Source organism: Anopheles moucheti, chromosome 2, assembly GCF_943734755.1.
Source record: "Anopheles moucheti chromosome 2, idAnoMoucSN_F20_07, whole genome shotgun sequence".
Classification (NCBI taxonomy): Eukaryota; Metazoa; Arthropoda; class Insecta; order Diptera; family Culicidae; genus Anopheles; species Anopheles moucheti.
In genome coordinates, this window is record NC_069140.1 from 93,820,396 (window position 1) to 93,837,679 (window position 17,284).

At 48.7% G+C, this 17,284-nt stretch overlaps 2 protein-coding genes across 2 annotated transcripts; both read left to right on the forward strand.

Annotated features, from left to right (window-relative positions):
- The first annotated feature begins 1,066 nt into the window (after window positions 1-1,066).
- Window positions 1,067-7,055, forward strand: LOC128309422 (DNA-directed RNA polymerase I subunit RPA1). Its single transcript, XM_053045803.1, has 7 exons — window positions 1,067-1,750; window positions 1,839-3,071; window positions 3,148-3,340; window positions 3,670-4,169; window positions 4,242-5,503; window positions 5,575-5,773; window positions 5,855-7,055. The coding sequence occupies exons 1-7, from the start codon at window positions 1,083-1,085 to the stop codon at window positions 6,981-6,983; spliced, it is 5,184 nt and encodes a 1,727-aa protein (XP_052901763.1). The 5' UTR covers window positions 1,067-1,082; the 3' UTR covers window positions 6,984-7,055.
- A 1,687-nt stretch (window positions 7,056-8,742) lies between these two features.
- Window positions 8,743-17,237, forward strand: LOC128306622 (chromodomain-helicase-DNA-binding protein Mi-2 homolog). Its single transcript, XM_053044223.1, has 3 exons — window positions 8,743-8,939; window positions 10,218-16,400; window positions 16,476-17,237. Exons 1-3 carry the CDS (start codon window positions 8,903-8,905, stop codon window positions 16,643-16,645), a joined length of 6,390 nt encoding a protein of 2,129 aa, XP_052900183.1. The 5' UTR covers window positions 8,743-8,902; the 3' UTR covers window positions 16,646-17,237.
- The last annotated feature ends 47 nt before the right edge of the window (window positions 17,238-17,284 follow it).

A 17,284-nucleotide genomic window follows, 5' to 3' on the forward strand; every position in this document is an offset into this window, starting at 1 on the left:
ATATCACGTGGAAAATGTTATTTACAAATTAATTGTGTAGTGTTTTAAAACGAAATGCAGTTAATCCAGGTAGTCAGTTGTAGAACCGTGGACCAAAATACGTCAGTTAAAAAAGTGTTAGGACGTCTCCACATGGGCCGAGGCCGCCGAGGTACCACGGAAAACGCGTATAAGTTGTATGCCACCTCGCCACCTCAAATATCCGCGGCAGGCTGTCAAACAGACGCTCCGCGAAAGGTGCTGCCGCGGAAATGCGGCTTTGTTCAAGACGGACAACTCTGCGGAAGATGTGACCCTGACGAAGATTTGACAACCGACACGGACCGAGCTGAGCCAAGCCGAAGTTCTGTATTGACAACGAAGGTTATACGCGTTTTCCACGGTATCGCGGCGGCCACGGCCCATGTGGAGACGGCCTAATATTTTCTTAATGTACCCTTAGTTTACTTATCTATTTAAGGGTGATTTAAGCAAAAACTAACCAATTTTGCCAAGCTCATCAATACTTAAACCAGTTTGGACTATTCGTAGCAATAAACTACCAACTAAACAGCTGTCTTATCATCGTATAGTCATTTGTGATATACTCGTTCGAATAGACAATTGCTGCATTAAAATATAACATCTGCAATCTCAAAAATGTTCCTTGGGGATCGAAGCTCAATCTAATCCGGAGCAGGAGAATCCCGAATCCAGAAGCACTCACATTTCACGTTACAATTTATAGCACATTTTAAAGATTAACATTTGCTATTCGAAGCATAGTTTTGTTTGAATTGAATATGCTAGCTTTTTCCTGAAAAACTTTCAATTTTTTGTTCCAGCATAAATTGTACTTGTACGGACTGCAGGGCATCGAAGGGTTCAAATCGTCCCTTATGTTTATGTTTCCTCAACTATGCCGGCTCGCTGCTGTCAACAAATGTCAACATTGAAAACCATGTGCGCGGGTTCGAGTCAGCCTCGAGTCGTGGTCTAAATTTTTGGTGCAATTTAATAAGTAAAAAGAGTTTTTCTGTACTGCACATTTTATTGTGTAGCATCTGTAGTTATTCGGAAACAACAGTCGCTTAGTCGGCAAGATGACGATCGTTAACCTCGATCCAACGAATTTGGAGTTTTCCGTGTTCACGACGGAAGACATCCGGAAGATCAGCGTGTTGAAGGTAACACAGGCACGCTCGTTCGATGACATGGGCAACCCGACCAACGGGGGGCTTTATGACCCCGCCCTGGGCCCTTGCTCGTTTGGCGAAATCTGTACCACTTGTGCTCGCGATGTCAACATGTGCGAAGGACACTTTGGCCACATCGAACTAGATCTGATCGTGTTCAATCCGTTCTTCCAACGTACGGTAGCCAACATACTTCGCATGAGCTGTATGTCGTGTGCGCGCTTTCAGATGAATGATGGGGTAAAATCGCTACTCGAGCTACAGTTACGTCTAGCCGATGCCGGTTACATCGTCGAAGCGGAAGAGATCGACGTGTACAAGACGAAACTGCATGCCAACGTTAATGAACCGATCCCGGAGGAGGTAACGTACTACGAGGATTTGTTGCGAAAGGAACCCTACAACAAGCTGGGTGATACGAAGCTGTCCAGCACAATCCGGGCGGCAATAGTGAGCTGCTCACTTACGCCGGAATCAAAAAAATGCAAACACTGCAGCAAGCCAATGCAAAGGGTATCAATAACGGATAGAAAGATTACGATACGATGGACGCAGGCGGACAAAAAAGCGTTCTAGTAAGTATTTAACATTTTACATTTTAAGCCTCCCAACAACAGACATGCTAATGATTTCGAACTTCACCTTTCGTTTACACCGATGTAGTTCGGAGAAGGGAATCAATAACCCCACCGAGCAGCAAATAAAAGGGACGGCTACAGTTGTGCTTGCCCACGAAAGTCTGCAGTTTCTGCGGAAGTTGTACGCTAATGATGGTACACTGCTGAAGCTACTGTTTCCCGTGCTGTGCATGAAGAAAGACGATCCAACCGATATTTTCTTCATGGAGGTTATTCCCGTGACACCGACGAAAACGCGCCCCGTTCGGCGTGCGAATCCCATGGGTGGACGTACCGCGATGTTGGATCACGCGCAAACGGTGCTGCTGCGAAACATTCTGCTTGCGAACTCTAACGTGCGTGCCGTGCTGATTGCTGGAGAAGGAAATATTCCACCGAACATGTCGGAGACGGTGTTCAATCAAATGAAATCCGTTTACCAGAATACCAAAGGCGATACGCTGCAGGAGAAAATTTACAACGGCTGGCTGCAGCTGCAGACGAATGTGGATCAGATGCTGGATGTGGAGAAACTTACCACCGGTGGCAAGCAGGCAATTTCGTTCGGTTTGAAGCAGCTGATTGAGAAGAAGAACGGGCTGATACGCATGAACATGATGGGCAAGCGGGTGAACCATGCGGCTCGTACCGTGATCACGCCCGATCCGTACATCGGTATAGAGGAGATTGGCATACCGACACGTTTCGCGAAGAAGCTTAGCTATCCGGTTCCCGTCACACCCTGGAATGTGACCGAGCTGCGCCGCTTGGTATTGAATGGGCCAGACGTTTACCCGGGCGCAAACATGATCGAAGATGCGAACGGACGGGTAAGCAAAATATCGGCCACCAACGTGACGCAGCGGGAATCGATGGCCAAAACGCTGCTTACACCGCATGGGGCTGGTAGCAATTTGGCAGCAGCCGATTCGATCAAAATCGTCCATCGGCATCTGCAGAACGGAGACGTGATGTTACTCAACCGGCAGCCTACACTGCATCGGCCAAGCATAATGGCGCACCGGGCAAAGATCCTCGGTGGGGAAAAAATTTTCCGCCTGCACTACTCGAACTGCAAATCGTACAATGCCGATTTCGATGGTGACGAAATGAACGCCCATTTACCCCAGAATGAGGTAGCGCGGGCTGAAGCAAACTGCCTAGTGGCGGTACCTTACCAATATCTCGTCCCAAAGGACGGTACACCACTGGGTGGTTTGATTCAGGATCACATCGTGTCGGCCGTAAAACTTTTTATTCGCGGCAAGTTTTTCAATCGGTAAGCGGTCGTGGTAGTTTGCAGTAGCCCTGTAAGTTCAGTCCGCAGTGTGATGCGTTGTTTCATCTCATTTTAGTGATGATTATCATCAGCTGGTGTTTCAAGCGTTAAACAACCAGAAAGGAAATATCGATCTACTGCCCCCATCGATCCTGAAACCGGTGAAGCTGTGGTCCGGAAAGCAAATCATTTCGACCATCATCAAGAACAGTACACCGAAGGGAATGCCCTACATCAACATGATTGGAAAATCGAAACTTACCAGCAAGGTACAGTGTAGTGTAGGCATTTTATAAAATGGACTGATTTTCTGAATGGACTGAAGTCGAGCATATTGGTTCGTCTTTTATAACTTCCCTACTGTCCAGGGACAATATATAACAATCAAACAAATGCGCTCGAAGACTTGTTTCGTACGTATTCTTCGGGAAAGAGCTATCCCAATCGCACAGCTCACCAAAGTGAGTTCAACTCACTTTGGTGAACGCAAGTTCAGCTCTCTCAGTTCATTCGCTTTTCAACATCACTCCATTTTTTTTAAATTAAATAAGACTACAAAAGAACTGGTCGTCAAATGTTAAATGTGTATTATTTTCAGCATTGGCGAGTACTTCCCGCACGGGACTATAAGTACGGCGGTACACCGCTCCAGGAAAACGAACTCTCCGAATCGGAAGTGTTTATCCGGCAGGGTGAGCTGCTGTGCGGCATACTCGACAAGAATCACTTCGGCGCTACACCGTACGGTCTGATTCACTGCATGTATGAACTGTACGGTGGCGTTTGTTCCACCGTGCTGCTCTCATCGCTGTCTCGACTCTTCACCTACTACCTGCAGTGGGAGGGATTCACTCTCGGTGTACGGGACATTTTGGTGCGTGCAAAGGCGGACAGAAAGCGTACGAAAATTATTCGCCAATGTCGCGAACAGGTAGGACACGAAGCATCCGCCGCTGCGCTCGAGCTACCGCCAACCGTTTCACCCGAAGTGCTTGCCAAACGCATGCGGGAAGCGTACGCGAAGAATCCAAAGTTCCGTTCGATCCTCGATCGCAAGTACAAAACTGCACTCGACACGTACACAAATCGGATTAATAAGTGAGTAGAATGGGTAGCCACCGTACGATGTACGGTGGGTTGTTTCTAATGGCTTTGCTTCGTTGCTTACAGTGCGTGCCTTCCGGAAGGTTTGATCAGCAAGTTTCCGGAGAACAATCTGCAGCTGATGGTACAGTCCGGTGCAAAGGGTTCGACCGTTAACACGATGCAAATTTCCTGCCTGCTCGGACAGATCGAACTGGAAGGAAAGCGTCCACCGCTCATGCTGTCGGGGCGTTCTCTGCCGAGCTTTGCTGACTTTGAAACCTCACCCAAGTCCGGTGGGTTTATCGATGGGCGCTTCATGACCGGCATACAGCCGCAGGATTTTTTCTTCCACTGTATGGCGGGTCGCGAAGGTTTGATCGATACGGCCGTCAAGACTAGCCGTTCGGGCTATTTGCAGCGTTGTTTGGTGAAGCATCTGGAGGGACTTTCGGTACACTACGATATGACGGTGCGAGATAGCGATGGAAGTGTGATACAGTTCATGTACGGCGAAGACGGCATGGATATTGGCAAAACGCAGTTCATCGCGAATGAAAAGCAAACCCGCTTTCTCGACATGAATCGTGACGCGATCGTACAGCCGGATGTCCTGAAACGCTTGAAAACGGCAAACGATGAGGATCCGCTGAACGAGGCATTAAGGAAGCACGTTAAGAAAATGAAACGCTGGACCAAACAGAACGGTGGCACCAATCCGACGGTGCAGAAATGTCGTTCTTCCCCTTTTGCGCTATTTTCAGCCGAAAAAGCGGAAGCAGTCCGGGCCGAACTAGCGAATGCGGACAAGTTGAAAAAATATGGCCGCACAAAGCTGGTGGAAAAATTGCTGAAACAGTGGAAAAAGCTTGATCCGGCAGCAAAGCACGAGTACGCGAAACGAACGGCCCATTGTCCTGATCCCGTGGCGGCCGTGTTTACTCCCGATGCACACTTTGGCGTGCTGTCCGAAAAGCTCGACGATTTGATGCGGAAGTACAAGCGCACGCAAAACCCGATCCACAACATCGAGGAGTTGCTGCAGGTGAAGGGAAGCGAATCGTTGGCTGCCCCAGGCGAACCGGTCGGTGTGTTGGCGGCTCAGTCAATCGGTGAACCGTCGACACAGATGACACTGAATACGTTCCACTTTGCCGGTCGCGGTGAAATGAATGTAACGCTCGGTATTCCGCGTTTGCGTGAAATTCTAATGTACGGATCGTCCAACATTAAGACACCGACGATGGAAATACCGTTTCTACCGCACCGCAAGCCGGAACGGTTGAAAGCGGTTGCGGAAAAGCTGCGCAAATCGCTCAACCGTGTTACGGTGGCCGATGTGTTGGAGAGTAAGTGCGATAAGTTCCGCACCAACTCGTGATTAAGTTTAACTATTTTTTGTTTTATTTCTCCTTCGCAGATATTAACATCAAGTCGAAATTGGCGGTGAATCCTATGCGTGTTATGATTCACACGATTCGTTTTAACTTCCTGCCGCCGGACGCGTACGATCAGGACTATTGCGTTACGCCGACGACAATCATACGCCACATGTCGCGTAAATTCTTCCGCGCAATGTTTACGGCTATTGAAAAAGCGGAAAGAGCGAAGAATAATTTGTAAGTATGCGTGTGGGTGCGAAATTAAAATGATCAATTGCTTATGCGCTAATTAATGCTGATGTGCACAATCGTTCGCAGAATTGACATTGAGGTCGATGAAGGCAAGTCCCGCAAAGGAAGAAAGGATGAAAATGCTGAGGACGAAACACTAGATGAGAAAGAACCTTCCAAACATGATAAGCGCAATAAAGATGTTTGCTCGGACAGTGACAGCGACTCAGATGGTGGTTCACCTGGAGCGGACGCCGACGCATCGGAGGCGAAAATGAAGGGCAAAACAACCGATGAACATGGTTACGATGATGAAAAGGATGAGAACAGCTCTAATTCCGGTACCAGTGACGAGGAGGAGGAAGCCGATGAAGCAAAGGAAGGGAAATCGTCAGACAACCCACAAGACATGGATCAGTCTACGACAAGTGCACCGCAAGGAATTGACGAAGCGCTTATTGAAGAGTACGAGAAGGAGCAGGAGAAAATGGAGGAAATGGAACAGATGGGATCCAGTAAAAAAAATATCAACGAGCTAGAAGAGGCAACGCATTTGAAGCAGCTGAATAAGCAAGTTAACATGTACCAGTTCGATCGCGTTAATTATCGCTGGTGTCAGATTGTACTGCATATGCCCTTGAAGTTAAAGGAAATCGATTTTATCAAGCTGTTTCGCGAGGTGGCCGCCAAATCCGTCATTTGGGAGGTGCCGCACATCAAGCGTGCCATCACGTTCCTGCAGAACGATCAGCTGTACTTGAAAACCGAAGGCACAAATATGTCCGCAATGACGGCACACGCCAAGGTGCTGGATCTGAACCGGCTCTACACAAACGACATTAACGCGATGGCGAGCCGGTACGGCATTGAGGCAGCTGCGCGCGTGGCAGTGAAGGAAATACAGAACGTGTTCGGCGTGTACGGTATCACGGTCGATCCCCGGCATTTGCTGCTGGTGGCCGATTATATGACTGCGGGGGGTAGGTTCCAGGCATTGAACCGTATGGCGATGGAATATTCCGCCTCGCCGTTGCAGCAAATTTCGTTTGAAACGTCACTCAAATACCTCAAGGATGCGTTGATAAAGGGAAAGAATGATGCTTTGGAATCGCCATCTTCAAGGCTGATCGTGGGTCAACCGTGTAAGGTTGGAACGGGTGCATTTACGTTGTATTCGTCCGCACTGCAGGATTATGTTGACGCGAAAAATGCATAAGATGGCTAATATAATATATTACGTACATGATTAAAGTTGAGTTTTGGAAGAATAAAAATGTATCTTATTAAGAACCCGTATAAAATGTTAGCGTAAGTTTGTCTGTGTTGTGCAAAGAAATGTGAATTATATCAGACATTCAACAATGAAAGAATGCATATTATTGAGGCAGCCTTAGCTAAACTTAAAACATCGTATAACCCTGGTCCTGGCGGCTTTCCTGCATTCTTGAAGCAATGCTCTAGTTCATTATGTCCTTATAGGCACATCAGGTGTTCCCCAGGGCAGCAACCTGGGACCTTTGCTGTTTGTATTGTTCATCAATGACGTATGCTCTCTACTGCCTACTAGTTCTTACTTATTGTATGTTAACGACGTAAAACTATTTATGCCTGTGTCAACGTTCGATGATTGTCCTAAATTACAACGTGTTGTTTGTGTGTTCAATGGTGCATCCTAAACTATTTGTCACTGTGCACAGGAAAGTGCTTCGTTATGTCCTTTACGCGTACAAGATCTCCCGTGATGCGTGACTACCTTGTAAACGGTGTATGTATATCTGAAATACTGAAATGCGTGTTTAATGTGTTTTACTTGACTTAGGCGCTCGGACTTCACTACGACCACGTTGTCAACCGTGCCAACAGAACGTTAGGTATAATTTTTAAACTGACTCGAGACTTTAGCGACCCTGCGTAGTTAAAAGCTTTGTATTGTTCTCTAGTTCGATCGTTACTTGAGTATTGCCCAACAGTGTGCTGTCCCTATACAAGTGAGTGGATAAATAGATTTGAAACCGTCGAACGAACATTCACTCGGTACGCATGCTACGATGGAGCTCTTCGTTGCCATCCTATAACGTGCGATGTCAACTATTAGGCCTGGAAACTCTGGAGCATCGGCGGCAAACACATCAGGCTGCATTTATAGCAGGACTACTTTTAGGAAATATTGACGATCCTTATTTGCTGGGTGCACTTCACCTGACAACACCGAGACAATCCGCACGGCACATGTTTGCACATTACACGTTACACGTTCCCGCACACAATACGGCGAAATCGTTCCGCTCAAAGCCATGATTCGCCGCTTTAACGATCATTCCGATGAATTTTAATATGTCTCTATCTTCGTTTAAAGAAATGTTACGCGTTATGTACTCAAGTCTCACAAAAATGTTAAATATAAGTCACGTTTGTAATGCCTCTTCGCCGTCTTCGGCGGACGAAAAATAAACAATAATAATTATTATGATAAAAAATCAGATTTAGGGTGGTACTAAAATACTAAATCTAACATCACATTGATATTGTTTTCTGATCGCTTTACTAACGTTCCTTTGAAAATGAAAAGGCTTTTAATTTTCTGAAGAAAATCTCGATTTACAAACGTCAAAGTCGACAAGCTTGGTGGAATCAGCTGTCAAAAATCTGCAAACGAATTTACAGTAGCAGCCCAGCAACACATTTCCCAGTATATATTATATTTGTCTATTTAAAGAACTTCCTTTCTGCTCGTTGCATTTCTTAAGTGTTAATGAATTGTTTGAAAATTCTGGTTAAAGTACTCCGAGATTGGGTAGAATTGTGTGATTAATTTCATTATTGCAATTTAAAACCGCATCTATGTAAAGAGCAAAAAGCGCCGGGACTCTACTGTATATACCTTGCGTCGCCGATTGTTTTTGTCGTATACACAAGCGTTCGCGCGTTGTTCACCTCAGCCCACGCCGCCATCTTGGATTCGCTTTGTGTGCGTGTGTGTCGTTTGTCGGTGCCAACAAAAAGGGTCCTGTTTTTCCACAGTTTTTCGACACCAAACAACGCGAGAAAAGGCTAAAAAGGTAGCCAAGAGTGTGCCCACACAGCGGGCAAACAGTGGAACGTAAGCATCCGGCTCGAAGACCGGCCCAATAGACGATGGCATCCGATGAGGAAATTGATGAATCCATTGCCGGTAAGTGATGGGCTGAAGGGGGTGTGTGCGGAATGGTGGTGGCTAGGGTGCCATTGTTCGGGACTAAAGTATTGCATTTTGTCGAGCGAATTTTCTTACTTTCCGGTGCAAAAACATCACAAACGTTGATACATGCCGGTGGTATAAAGCAAAACGTAAACAATAGGGTTGTTTCGCCAAGCCAGTGTATGAGTAGCCAAAAAGATCCTCAAACAATAGTTTCGGGCGATCGGTCTCTATACTGTATGCGCAATGGCGGCAGTATAAGTGTGCATTTTGCGAATCTATTGAGTAAAATCCTAAAAAGCAGCCCCCGGAAGGGAAACATCTTAACGACTGTGTGTGAATTTGCAAGTATCCTTGCAAGTAATTCGTATTCTAGATGAGCTCTACAGGATCGCTGTCTCACTAGGGGTAGGTGTGGGATGATTCCCACTGCACCATAACGGAGCGCTAGCGTTCCGCAATGGGGTCACAAAGCATGTAACAGGGCAGAGTGGAAAGTTGTTTTCTTCTTCGTTTTGATTCTACTTTCCGTTCTACGTCATTCGTTTCCTCTCGTCCCTTGATGATCATGTTTCACGTTCAGAATATACCCTCCAACTTGGATTGATGATGAATTTTCCATTTTCCTCGTTTTTGTACTTCGCTTTGTGGGTTGTTCTGAACTTTAAATGCGCCCTCACAATGCAACTGCATGCTGTTGTAATATGATAGGATTTGCAAGATGATCAAATATAATTATCGAAAACTGATTTTTTTCACTATCACCTACTATTTTTACCACGTAGCCGGTTAGTTAATAGATTAAATCCAAAATATGATATATGGTCTATGAAACTTTAGCTATAGTTAAACGCTTTGCCTTGTAAGGAAATTACAAAGATGTCCAGCGTTATCTACTCCGAGAAATAACAGATCAAGCTCAAAGCTGTGTTTTCATAACTGTACATTTTATTATACTTTTATACTAAGCGAGAAATTAGAACTATGTAAATTGTTGAATAACTGATATCACTGTACTGAAGACCACAGCACAGTACGCCCCCACAAGGTCAAAGAAAATGCGTGGGTTGGTTCAGATAGAAACAAATTGATTTGGGTGCTAAGTTCAACTGAAATCCCTAATAGCATGATTGTTAAAGTTAAATAAATCTTCCAAGTGCAAATTTGTCATAAATAGCGTATCATCAAATAATATTGTCTAGAGTAAAATCTACTCTCTCCTTCTATAAATTTACTAATTCGGTTGTGTCTTGTCGCTTATTACACCCGCAGAGGAAGAAGGTGGCATGATGGACGAAGCAGCGGACGCCTCGCTGGCAGCTGATGCGGATGATGGTTCGGACGAGGAGGCTAACACGAAGAGCAACGCGCAACAAGACGAAGATGATGACTACGAGCCGGAAGACAACCGCAAAAAGAAGAAGGGCAAAAAGCGCAAAGCACGCAGCAGTGATGAAAAGCGCGGCCGGAAGAAGAAAAAGCGCAAGAAGAACGACAGTGGCGATGAGAGCGACCAGAAGCAAAGTGACGATGGTGCGGGTAGTAGTGCGGCGGCCGCAGCTGCTGCTGCTGCTGCCGCGGCCCAAGCAGCCGAATCGGACTACGAGTCACGCCCGAAGCGGGGTCGTGATCGGAAGAAGGGTAGCAGCAGTCGTGGTGGTGGCGTGACCACCGAGGTGGAGAAGAAGGTGGAGGAAAAGGAAAAGATGCCCTCCATACAGGAGGTGTGCAGTTCGTTCGATCTAACTGACGTGAAGATCGAGTACACGGACGAGGATTTCGAGAATTTGGTTACGTTCAAGATGTTCCAAACGCACGTACGGCCGATCCTGACGAAGGAAAACCCGCGCGTACCGATGGCGAAGCTAATGATGCTGGTCGCTGCGAAGTGGCGCGAGTTCTGTACCTTGAATCCGAACATTTCGAGCGAAGATGCAACGGCGGCGGAGACGGGCAGGGAGGAAGAGGCGCCGCCAACACCGGAGTACGTGCCGAAGTCCAGCCGATCGCGCAGCAAAATGGAAAATAAGCACGAGGACATGGTGTACGATGATGAGGACGAGGAGGAAGAGGAAGAGGTGGAGCGCGAGCGCACACGCAAGAGTAAGAAGGGCAAGAGTGGCGGCGGAGGAGGTGGTGGTGGCGGTGGAAGCAACAGCAATAAAAAGGGTAGCAGTGGAAGTAGTCGCAAGCAGAAGGTACCGACGTTGAAGATCAAGTTTGGGAAGCGTAAGAATGCCAGCTCGGATGAGGAGCCGGATCCGAGCGGTGGATCGGAACGCGAATCGGACGCAGAGTTCGAAAAGATGCTCCAACAGTCGGAGTCGGAAAAGCCGGAAAAACCGGAACGCGGAGAGTCGTCTAGCGGTGGTGTTGCTGCCGACGGAGGTGCTGATGATACGTCCGATCAGCCGCCGGTGCGTAAGAAGGCGAAGACAAAGATCGGCAATAAGTCGAAAAAGAAGAGCAAATCGAAGAAGAGCAAATTCCCCGATGGTGGTGAGGAGGGTGAGCACGAGCATCAGGATTACTGTGAGGTGTGTCAGCAGGGTGGTGAAATCATTCTATGTGACACCTGTCCCAAAGCGTACCATCTCGTGTGTCTCGATCCGGAGCTGGAAGATACACCCGAGGGTAAGTGGTCTTGCCCGACGTGCGAAGCGGAAGGGCCAGCAGACGACGATGACGATGAGCATCAGGAGTTCTGCCGGGTGTGTAAGGATGGTGGCGAGCTGCTGTGCTGCGACAATTGTCCATCCGCGTATCACACCTTCTGCTTGAATCCTCCCTTGGACGACATTCCCGATGGTGAGTGGCGCTGTCCGCGATGTAGCTGTCCTCCTCTGGCGGAAAAGGTGCAAAAAATCATGACCTGGCGATGGACAGACAAACCCATCAATCCGGATGAACCATCCACCTCCAAGGGTGGAGTCACTCGGCGCCGTGAGTACTTCGTAAAGTGGCAGGAGAAGTCGTACTGGCACTGTGACTGGATTACGGAGTTGCAGCTAGATGTGCACCACCCGTTGATGTTCCGCAACTACACGCGCAAGAACGACATGGAAGAACCGCCCAAGCTGGAGGAAGCGCTTGACGAGGAGGACAACCGATACAAGCGCATCCAGCGCATGCGCGAAACCAACAGCAATCTGAACGAAACCGAGCTGGAGGAGAAGTACTACCGGTACGGTGTGAAACCCGAATGGCTTATGATTCATCGCGTGATCAACCATCGTACGATGCGGGACGGCCGCACACTGTATCTGGTAAAGTGGCGCGAGCTGGCGTACGATCAAGCGACCTGGGAAGATGAAGAGGAGGACATCGCTGGGCTGAAGATGGCGATCGAGTACTATTTGGATTTGCGCGCCAACTGTTCGCAGGACATCGGCGGCTCGAGTGGTAGCGGTAGTGGAAGCAGCAAGAAGAACAAGAAAAAGGGCCGGCGTCGTTTGCGTGAATTGGAGGAAGAGGAGCGTACGGCAGGGGTGAAACGGTACACACCGCCACCGGAAAAGCCCACGGCGGATTTAAAGCGAAAGTTTGAGGTACAACCACCGTATCTGGACGAAACGGGTATGCGACTACATCCGTACCAGCTGGAGGGTATAAACTGGTTACGCTACTCGTGGGCGAATGGTACCGATACGATTCTGGCCGATGAAATGGGACTGGGTAAGACAATCCAGACGGCTACGTTTCTGTATTCGCTTTACAAGGAAGGTCACTGCCGTGGCCCATTCCTGGTGGCGGTTCCACTCTCGACCATCATTAACTGGGAGCGTGAATTTGAATTGTGGGCACCGGACTTCTACTGCATTACGTACGTGGGCGACAAGGATTCCCGGGCGGTTATTCGTGAGAATGAACTATCGTTTGAGGAAGGTGCCGTACGCGGTGGAAAGGCATCCCGCATTCGCGCCAGTTCGATAAAATTTAACGTTCTGCTGACGAGCTACGAGCTGATCTCGATCGATGCTGCCTGCCTGGGTTCGATCGATTGGTCCGTCCTGGTGGTGGATGAAGCCCATCGGCTGAAGTCGAATCAGAGCAAATTCTTTAAGGTGCTGAACGCGTACAACATCGCGTACAAACTGCTCCTTACCGGTACACCGCTGCAGAACAATCTCGAGGAACTGTTCCATCTGTTGAACTTCCTGAACAAGAACAAGTTTAACGAATTGTCCGAGTTCCAGAATGAATTTGCGGACATCTCGAAGGAGGAACAGGTGAAGCGATTGCACGAGATGCTTGGACCGCATATGCTGCGTCGGCTGAAGGCGGACGTGCTGAAGAACATGCCTACCAAGTCGGAGTTCATCGTGCGTGTGGAACTGTCGCCGTTGCAGAAGAAGTACTACAAGTACATCCTGACGCGCAACTTCGAGGCACTCAACCCGAAGGGTGGTGGCGGTGCCTGTTCGCTGATTAATATCATGATGGATCTGAAGAAGTGCTGCAACCATCCGTATCTGTTTGCGGCTGCGGCAGAAGAGGCACAGCTCGGACCGGGTGGCAATTACGAACTGCAGTCACTGACAAAAGCAGCCGGAAAGTTGGTGCTGCTCGAAAAGATGTTGAAGTTGCTGAAATCACAAGGTCACCGTGTGTTGATCTTCTCGCAGATGACCAAGATGTTGGACATTCTGGAAGACTTTCTCGAAGGTTTAGGCTACAAGTACGAACGTATCGATGGTGGCATCACGGGCAGCATTCGGCAGGAGGCGATCGATCGTTTCAATGCACCCGGTGCGCCTCAGTTTTGTTTTCTGCTGTCGACACGTGCCGGTGGTCTCGGCATTAATTTGGCCACGGCAGATACCGTGATCATTTACGATTCGGATTGGAATCCGCACAACGACATTCAAGCCTTCTCACGCGCGCATCGTATCGGGCAGGCGAATAAGGTGATGATCTACCGGTTTGTGACACGCAACTCGGTCGAGGAGCGTGTGACGCAGGTGGCAAAGCGTAAAATGATGCTGACGCATTTGGTCGTACGGCCCGGTATGGGTGGCAAGGGTACAAACTTCACCAAGCAGGAGCTGGACGACATTCTACGCTTCGGTACGGAGGAACTGTTCAAGGAAGATGGCAAGGATGAAGAGGCAATCCACTATGACGATAAGGCCGTGGCGGAGCTATTGGACCGATCGAACAAAGGCGTGGAGGAGAAGGAGAACTGGTCGAACGAGTATCTGTCGTCGTTCAAGGTGGCTTCATACAGCACGAAAGAAGACGTGGAGGAAGAAACGGAAACGGAAGTCATTAAACAGGAGGCCGAAAATTCCGATCCAGCCTACTGGGTCAAACTGCTGCGGCATCACTATGAGCAGCATCAGGAGGATTTGTCGCGTACGCTTGGCAAGGGAAAGCGAGTGCGCAAACAGGTCAACTATACCGATGGTGGCGTCATTCAAGCGGATCCGGTTAAGGAAGACTCAACCTGGCAGGAGAACGTATCGGACTATAACAATTCGGACTATTCCGGTGCTTCGGATGAGGATCGCGACGAGGACGATGAGGAGAGCGAGCTGGGAAGACGCAGCAGACGTCGTATCGAACGGAAAGAGGCAGAACGGGACAATCGTCCACTGCCGCCGTTGTTGGCGCGTGTCGGTGGAAACATTGAAGTGTTGGGCTTCAATGCGCGACAGCGCAAGAGCTTCCTGAACGCGATCATGCGTTACGGTATGCCACCGCAGGATGCGTTCCATTCGCAGTGGTTGGTACGCGATCTGCGTGGCAAATCGGAGCGCATCTTCAAGGCATACGTGTCCCTGTTTATGCGACATCTCTGCGAGCCCGGTGCAGATAATGCGGAAACGTTCGCCGATGGCGTTCCGCGCGAAGGTCTCAGCCGGCAGCACGTGCTGACGCGCATCGGTGTGATGTCGCTGATACGTAAGAAGGTGCAGGAGTTTGAGCACATCAACGGTTATTACAGCATGCCGGAGCTGATCAAGCGTCCGTGCGAACCGGTAAAGATTGCCGTCCCAGTCGTCGCCGCGGCCGGAACTAGCGGTGAAGGTACGTCGGCTGCGGCAGTTACCGGTGGCGAAACATCCAAATCGGCTACCACCAGCACAAGCGCTACTCCGGCGACGAGCGCTGCTCCAAGTCCGGCTCCGAATGCCGGTGCATCCGGTGACAAGGAGGACGAAACATCGACGGGGGCCGGCGAAAAGGAAAAAGCGGACGGTGCCGACAAGGAAAAGTCCGCAGAGAGTGCACCAGAGGGCGACAATGCGGTTGATGTGAAAAAGGAAACGAAAGACGAGGCTGACGAATCTGCTGAGAAAAAATCTGCTGCCACCGGTGAGAAAAAGAAGGACGATAGTGCTGTTCCGGTAAAAGCTGAACCTACGGATACTGATGGTGAGAAGACGGCCAAGAAGGACGAAAAGACTTCGGGGGAGGAAACGCTCGATGCAAAGAATGTGAAAACGGAAAATGATCCTTCACCGCCAAAGGAAACCGACGACAAGGAAAAGGGAGAGGATAAGAAACCGGAGGAAAAGAAAGGAACTGAAGAGGCAAAGAAAGGATCGTCCGAAACGACAGCAACCACCGGACAGGCGAAGAAAGAAGCAGAAGAAGAGGACGATGATGACGAGGTGAAGTTCGTGGAAGATAGCAGCACGATTCCACCGGTGAAAAAACAGGAACCGGACGTGAAACCGCCGGCCCCTGCTACCACCACCACCACCACGACGACCACAATCGACGATGACGATGATGATGTCGTGTTCGTAAAGGATGACGACGACGATGTGAAGAAACCGGAACCAGTGCAGGAGAACCTGGAGGTGCACAAGCGTGCCTTCATGTTCAACATCGCCGACGGAGGCTTCACCGAGTTGCACACGCTCTGGATTAACGAGGAGAAGGCAGCCGTCCCAGGGCGGGAGTACGAGATTTGGCATCGTCGGCATGACTACTGGCTGCTGGCAGGTATCGTGACGCACGGGTATGGCCGTTGGCAGGACATCCAGAACGATATCCGGTTCGCGATCATCAACGAACCGTTCAAGATGGATGTCGGCAAGGGAAACTTCCTGGAAATCAAGAACAAGTTCCTGGCACGTCGCTTCAAACTGCTCGAACAGTCGCTGGTAATCGAGGAGCAGTTGCGTCGGGCTGCGCTGCTCAATTTGGCCCAGGACCCAAGCCATCCGGCGATGGCACTGAATGCACGGTTTGCCGAGGTAGAGTGTTTAGCGGAGTCACATCAGCATCTGAGCAAGGAGTCACTGGCGGGCAACAAACCGGCCAATGCCGTCCTGCACAAGGTATTGAACCAGCTGGAGGAGTTGCTGTCGGATATGAAGTCGGACGTGTCTCGACTCCCTGCAACACTAGCCCGCATTCCCCCCGTTGCCCAGCGATTGCAAATGTCCGAACGGTCGATCCTATCAAGGTTGGCAGCTACGGGCAACACAGTGCAGCAGAATCGTAAGTCATCTAGAAATGCTTTGTTCCAAAACCACCTTTATTGAACGTCTTTTTCGATTTCTTTTCACCCCTCAGCCCCAATGTCGCAGTTCCCGCCAGGCTATCAGGGAACGACACTACCGGGTTTTGCAGCGGCCGCTGCAGCCAACTTTGCGACCTTCCGGCCAACATTCTCAGTACCCGGCCAACCAACCAATTTCCCTAGTGGAGCAGGTGTCGCCGGTTCAAGCTCTTCCGGAAAGTAAATCTGCGGACCCACCAAATCCAGGTGGGCTTCAGCTATCAAAACAGCGAACCATCTATCAATGGAATGGCCTGCAATATGCGTTAGTTTTATATCAGGAGCAGAAGAATGGTTTGGTTTTGCTGACCGTCGCGTGGACGATGAATGTGATGTATCATTTTTACAATGACATTCTTCATATAAGTTCAATTTCTCTTTTATCTCTAGACACATACGAAACACAAACACACAGCAAACAAATTATCAAACATTGAAGCGCAAAAATGGTACTCAAAAGCTCACATACACATTTGCACACTCATTCACAATTGCTACATTCGATTTTGGGGGCAATGATCGGAATACATTTTATGCATTGAAGGGAACGATTGTGACAAGTTTTATGGTCAGCTCTATGGTCAGCAGTTTCGGAGTATACAATTGTAAGAAAACAAAACAAGCGTAATACAAAACCACTTAAAGTAAGAAATTAGAATAACATTTCCTAGCAGTAGGATGATAGAGCTGTACTTACACAGCTGGATGTATTGTAAGCGTATAACTTATCGACTTAATTGGTATGGCCGAGCTTCTAAAACCCGGTTCTAATAAACTCTGGAAAAATAATGCTTTTAAATTCTTCCATCAAAAAACCGAGAAC

Excerpts from the sequence above, each read along its gene's own strand:
- LOC128309422 (XM_053045803.1), top strand. The coding sequence starts at position 1,083 with ATGACGATCGTTAACCTCGATCCAACGAATTTGGAGTTTTCCGTGTTC. Across the intron at positions 1,751-1,838 it reads GCGGACAAAAAAGCGTTCTA|TTCGGAGAAGGGAATCAATA; the intron begins GTAAGTATTTAA and ends ACACCGATGTAG. Across the intron at positions 3,341-3,669 it reads AATCGAAACTTACCAGCAAG|CATTGGCGAGTACTTCCCGC; the intron begins GTACAGTGTAGT and ends TATTATTTTCAG.
- LOC128306622 (XM_053044223.1), top strand. The coding sequence starts at position 8,903 with ATGGCATCCGATGAGGAAATTGATGAATCCATTGCCG. Across the intron at positions 8,940-10,217 it reads AATTGATGAATCCATTGCCG|AGGAAGAAGGTGGCATGATG; the intron begins GTAAGTGATGGG and ends TTACACCCGCAG. Across the intron at positions 16,401-16,475 it reads CAACACAGTGCAGCAGAATC|CCCCAATGTCGCAGTTCCCG; the intron begins GTAAGTCATCTA and ends TTCACCCCTCAG.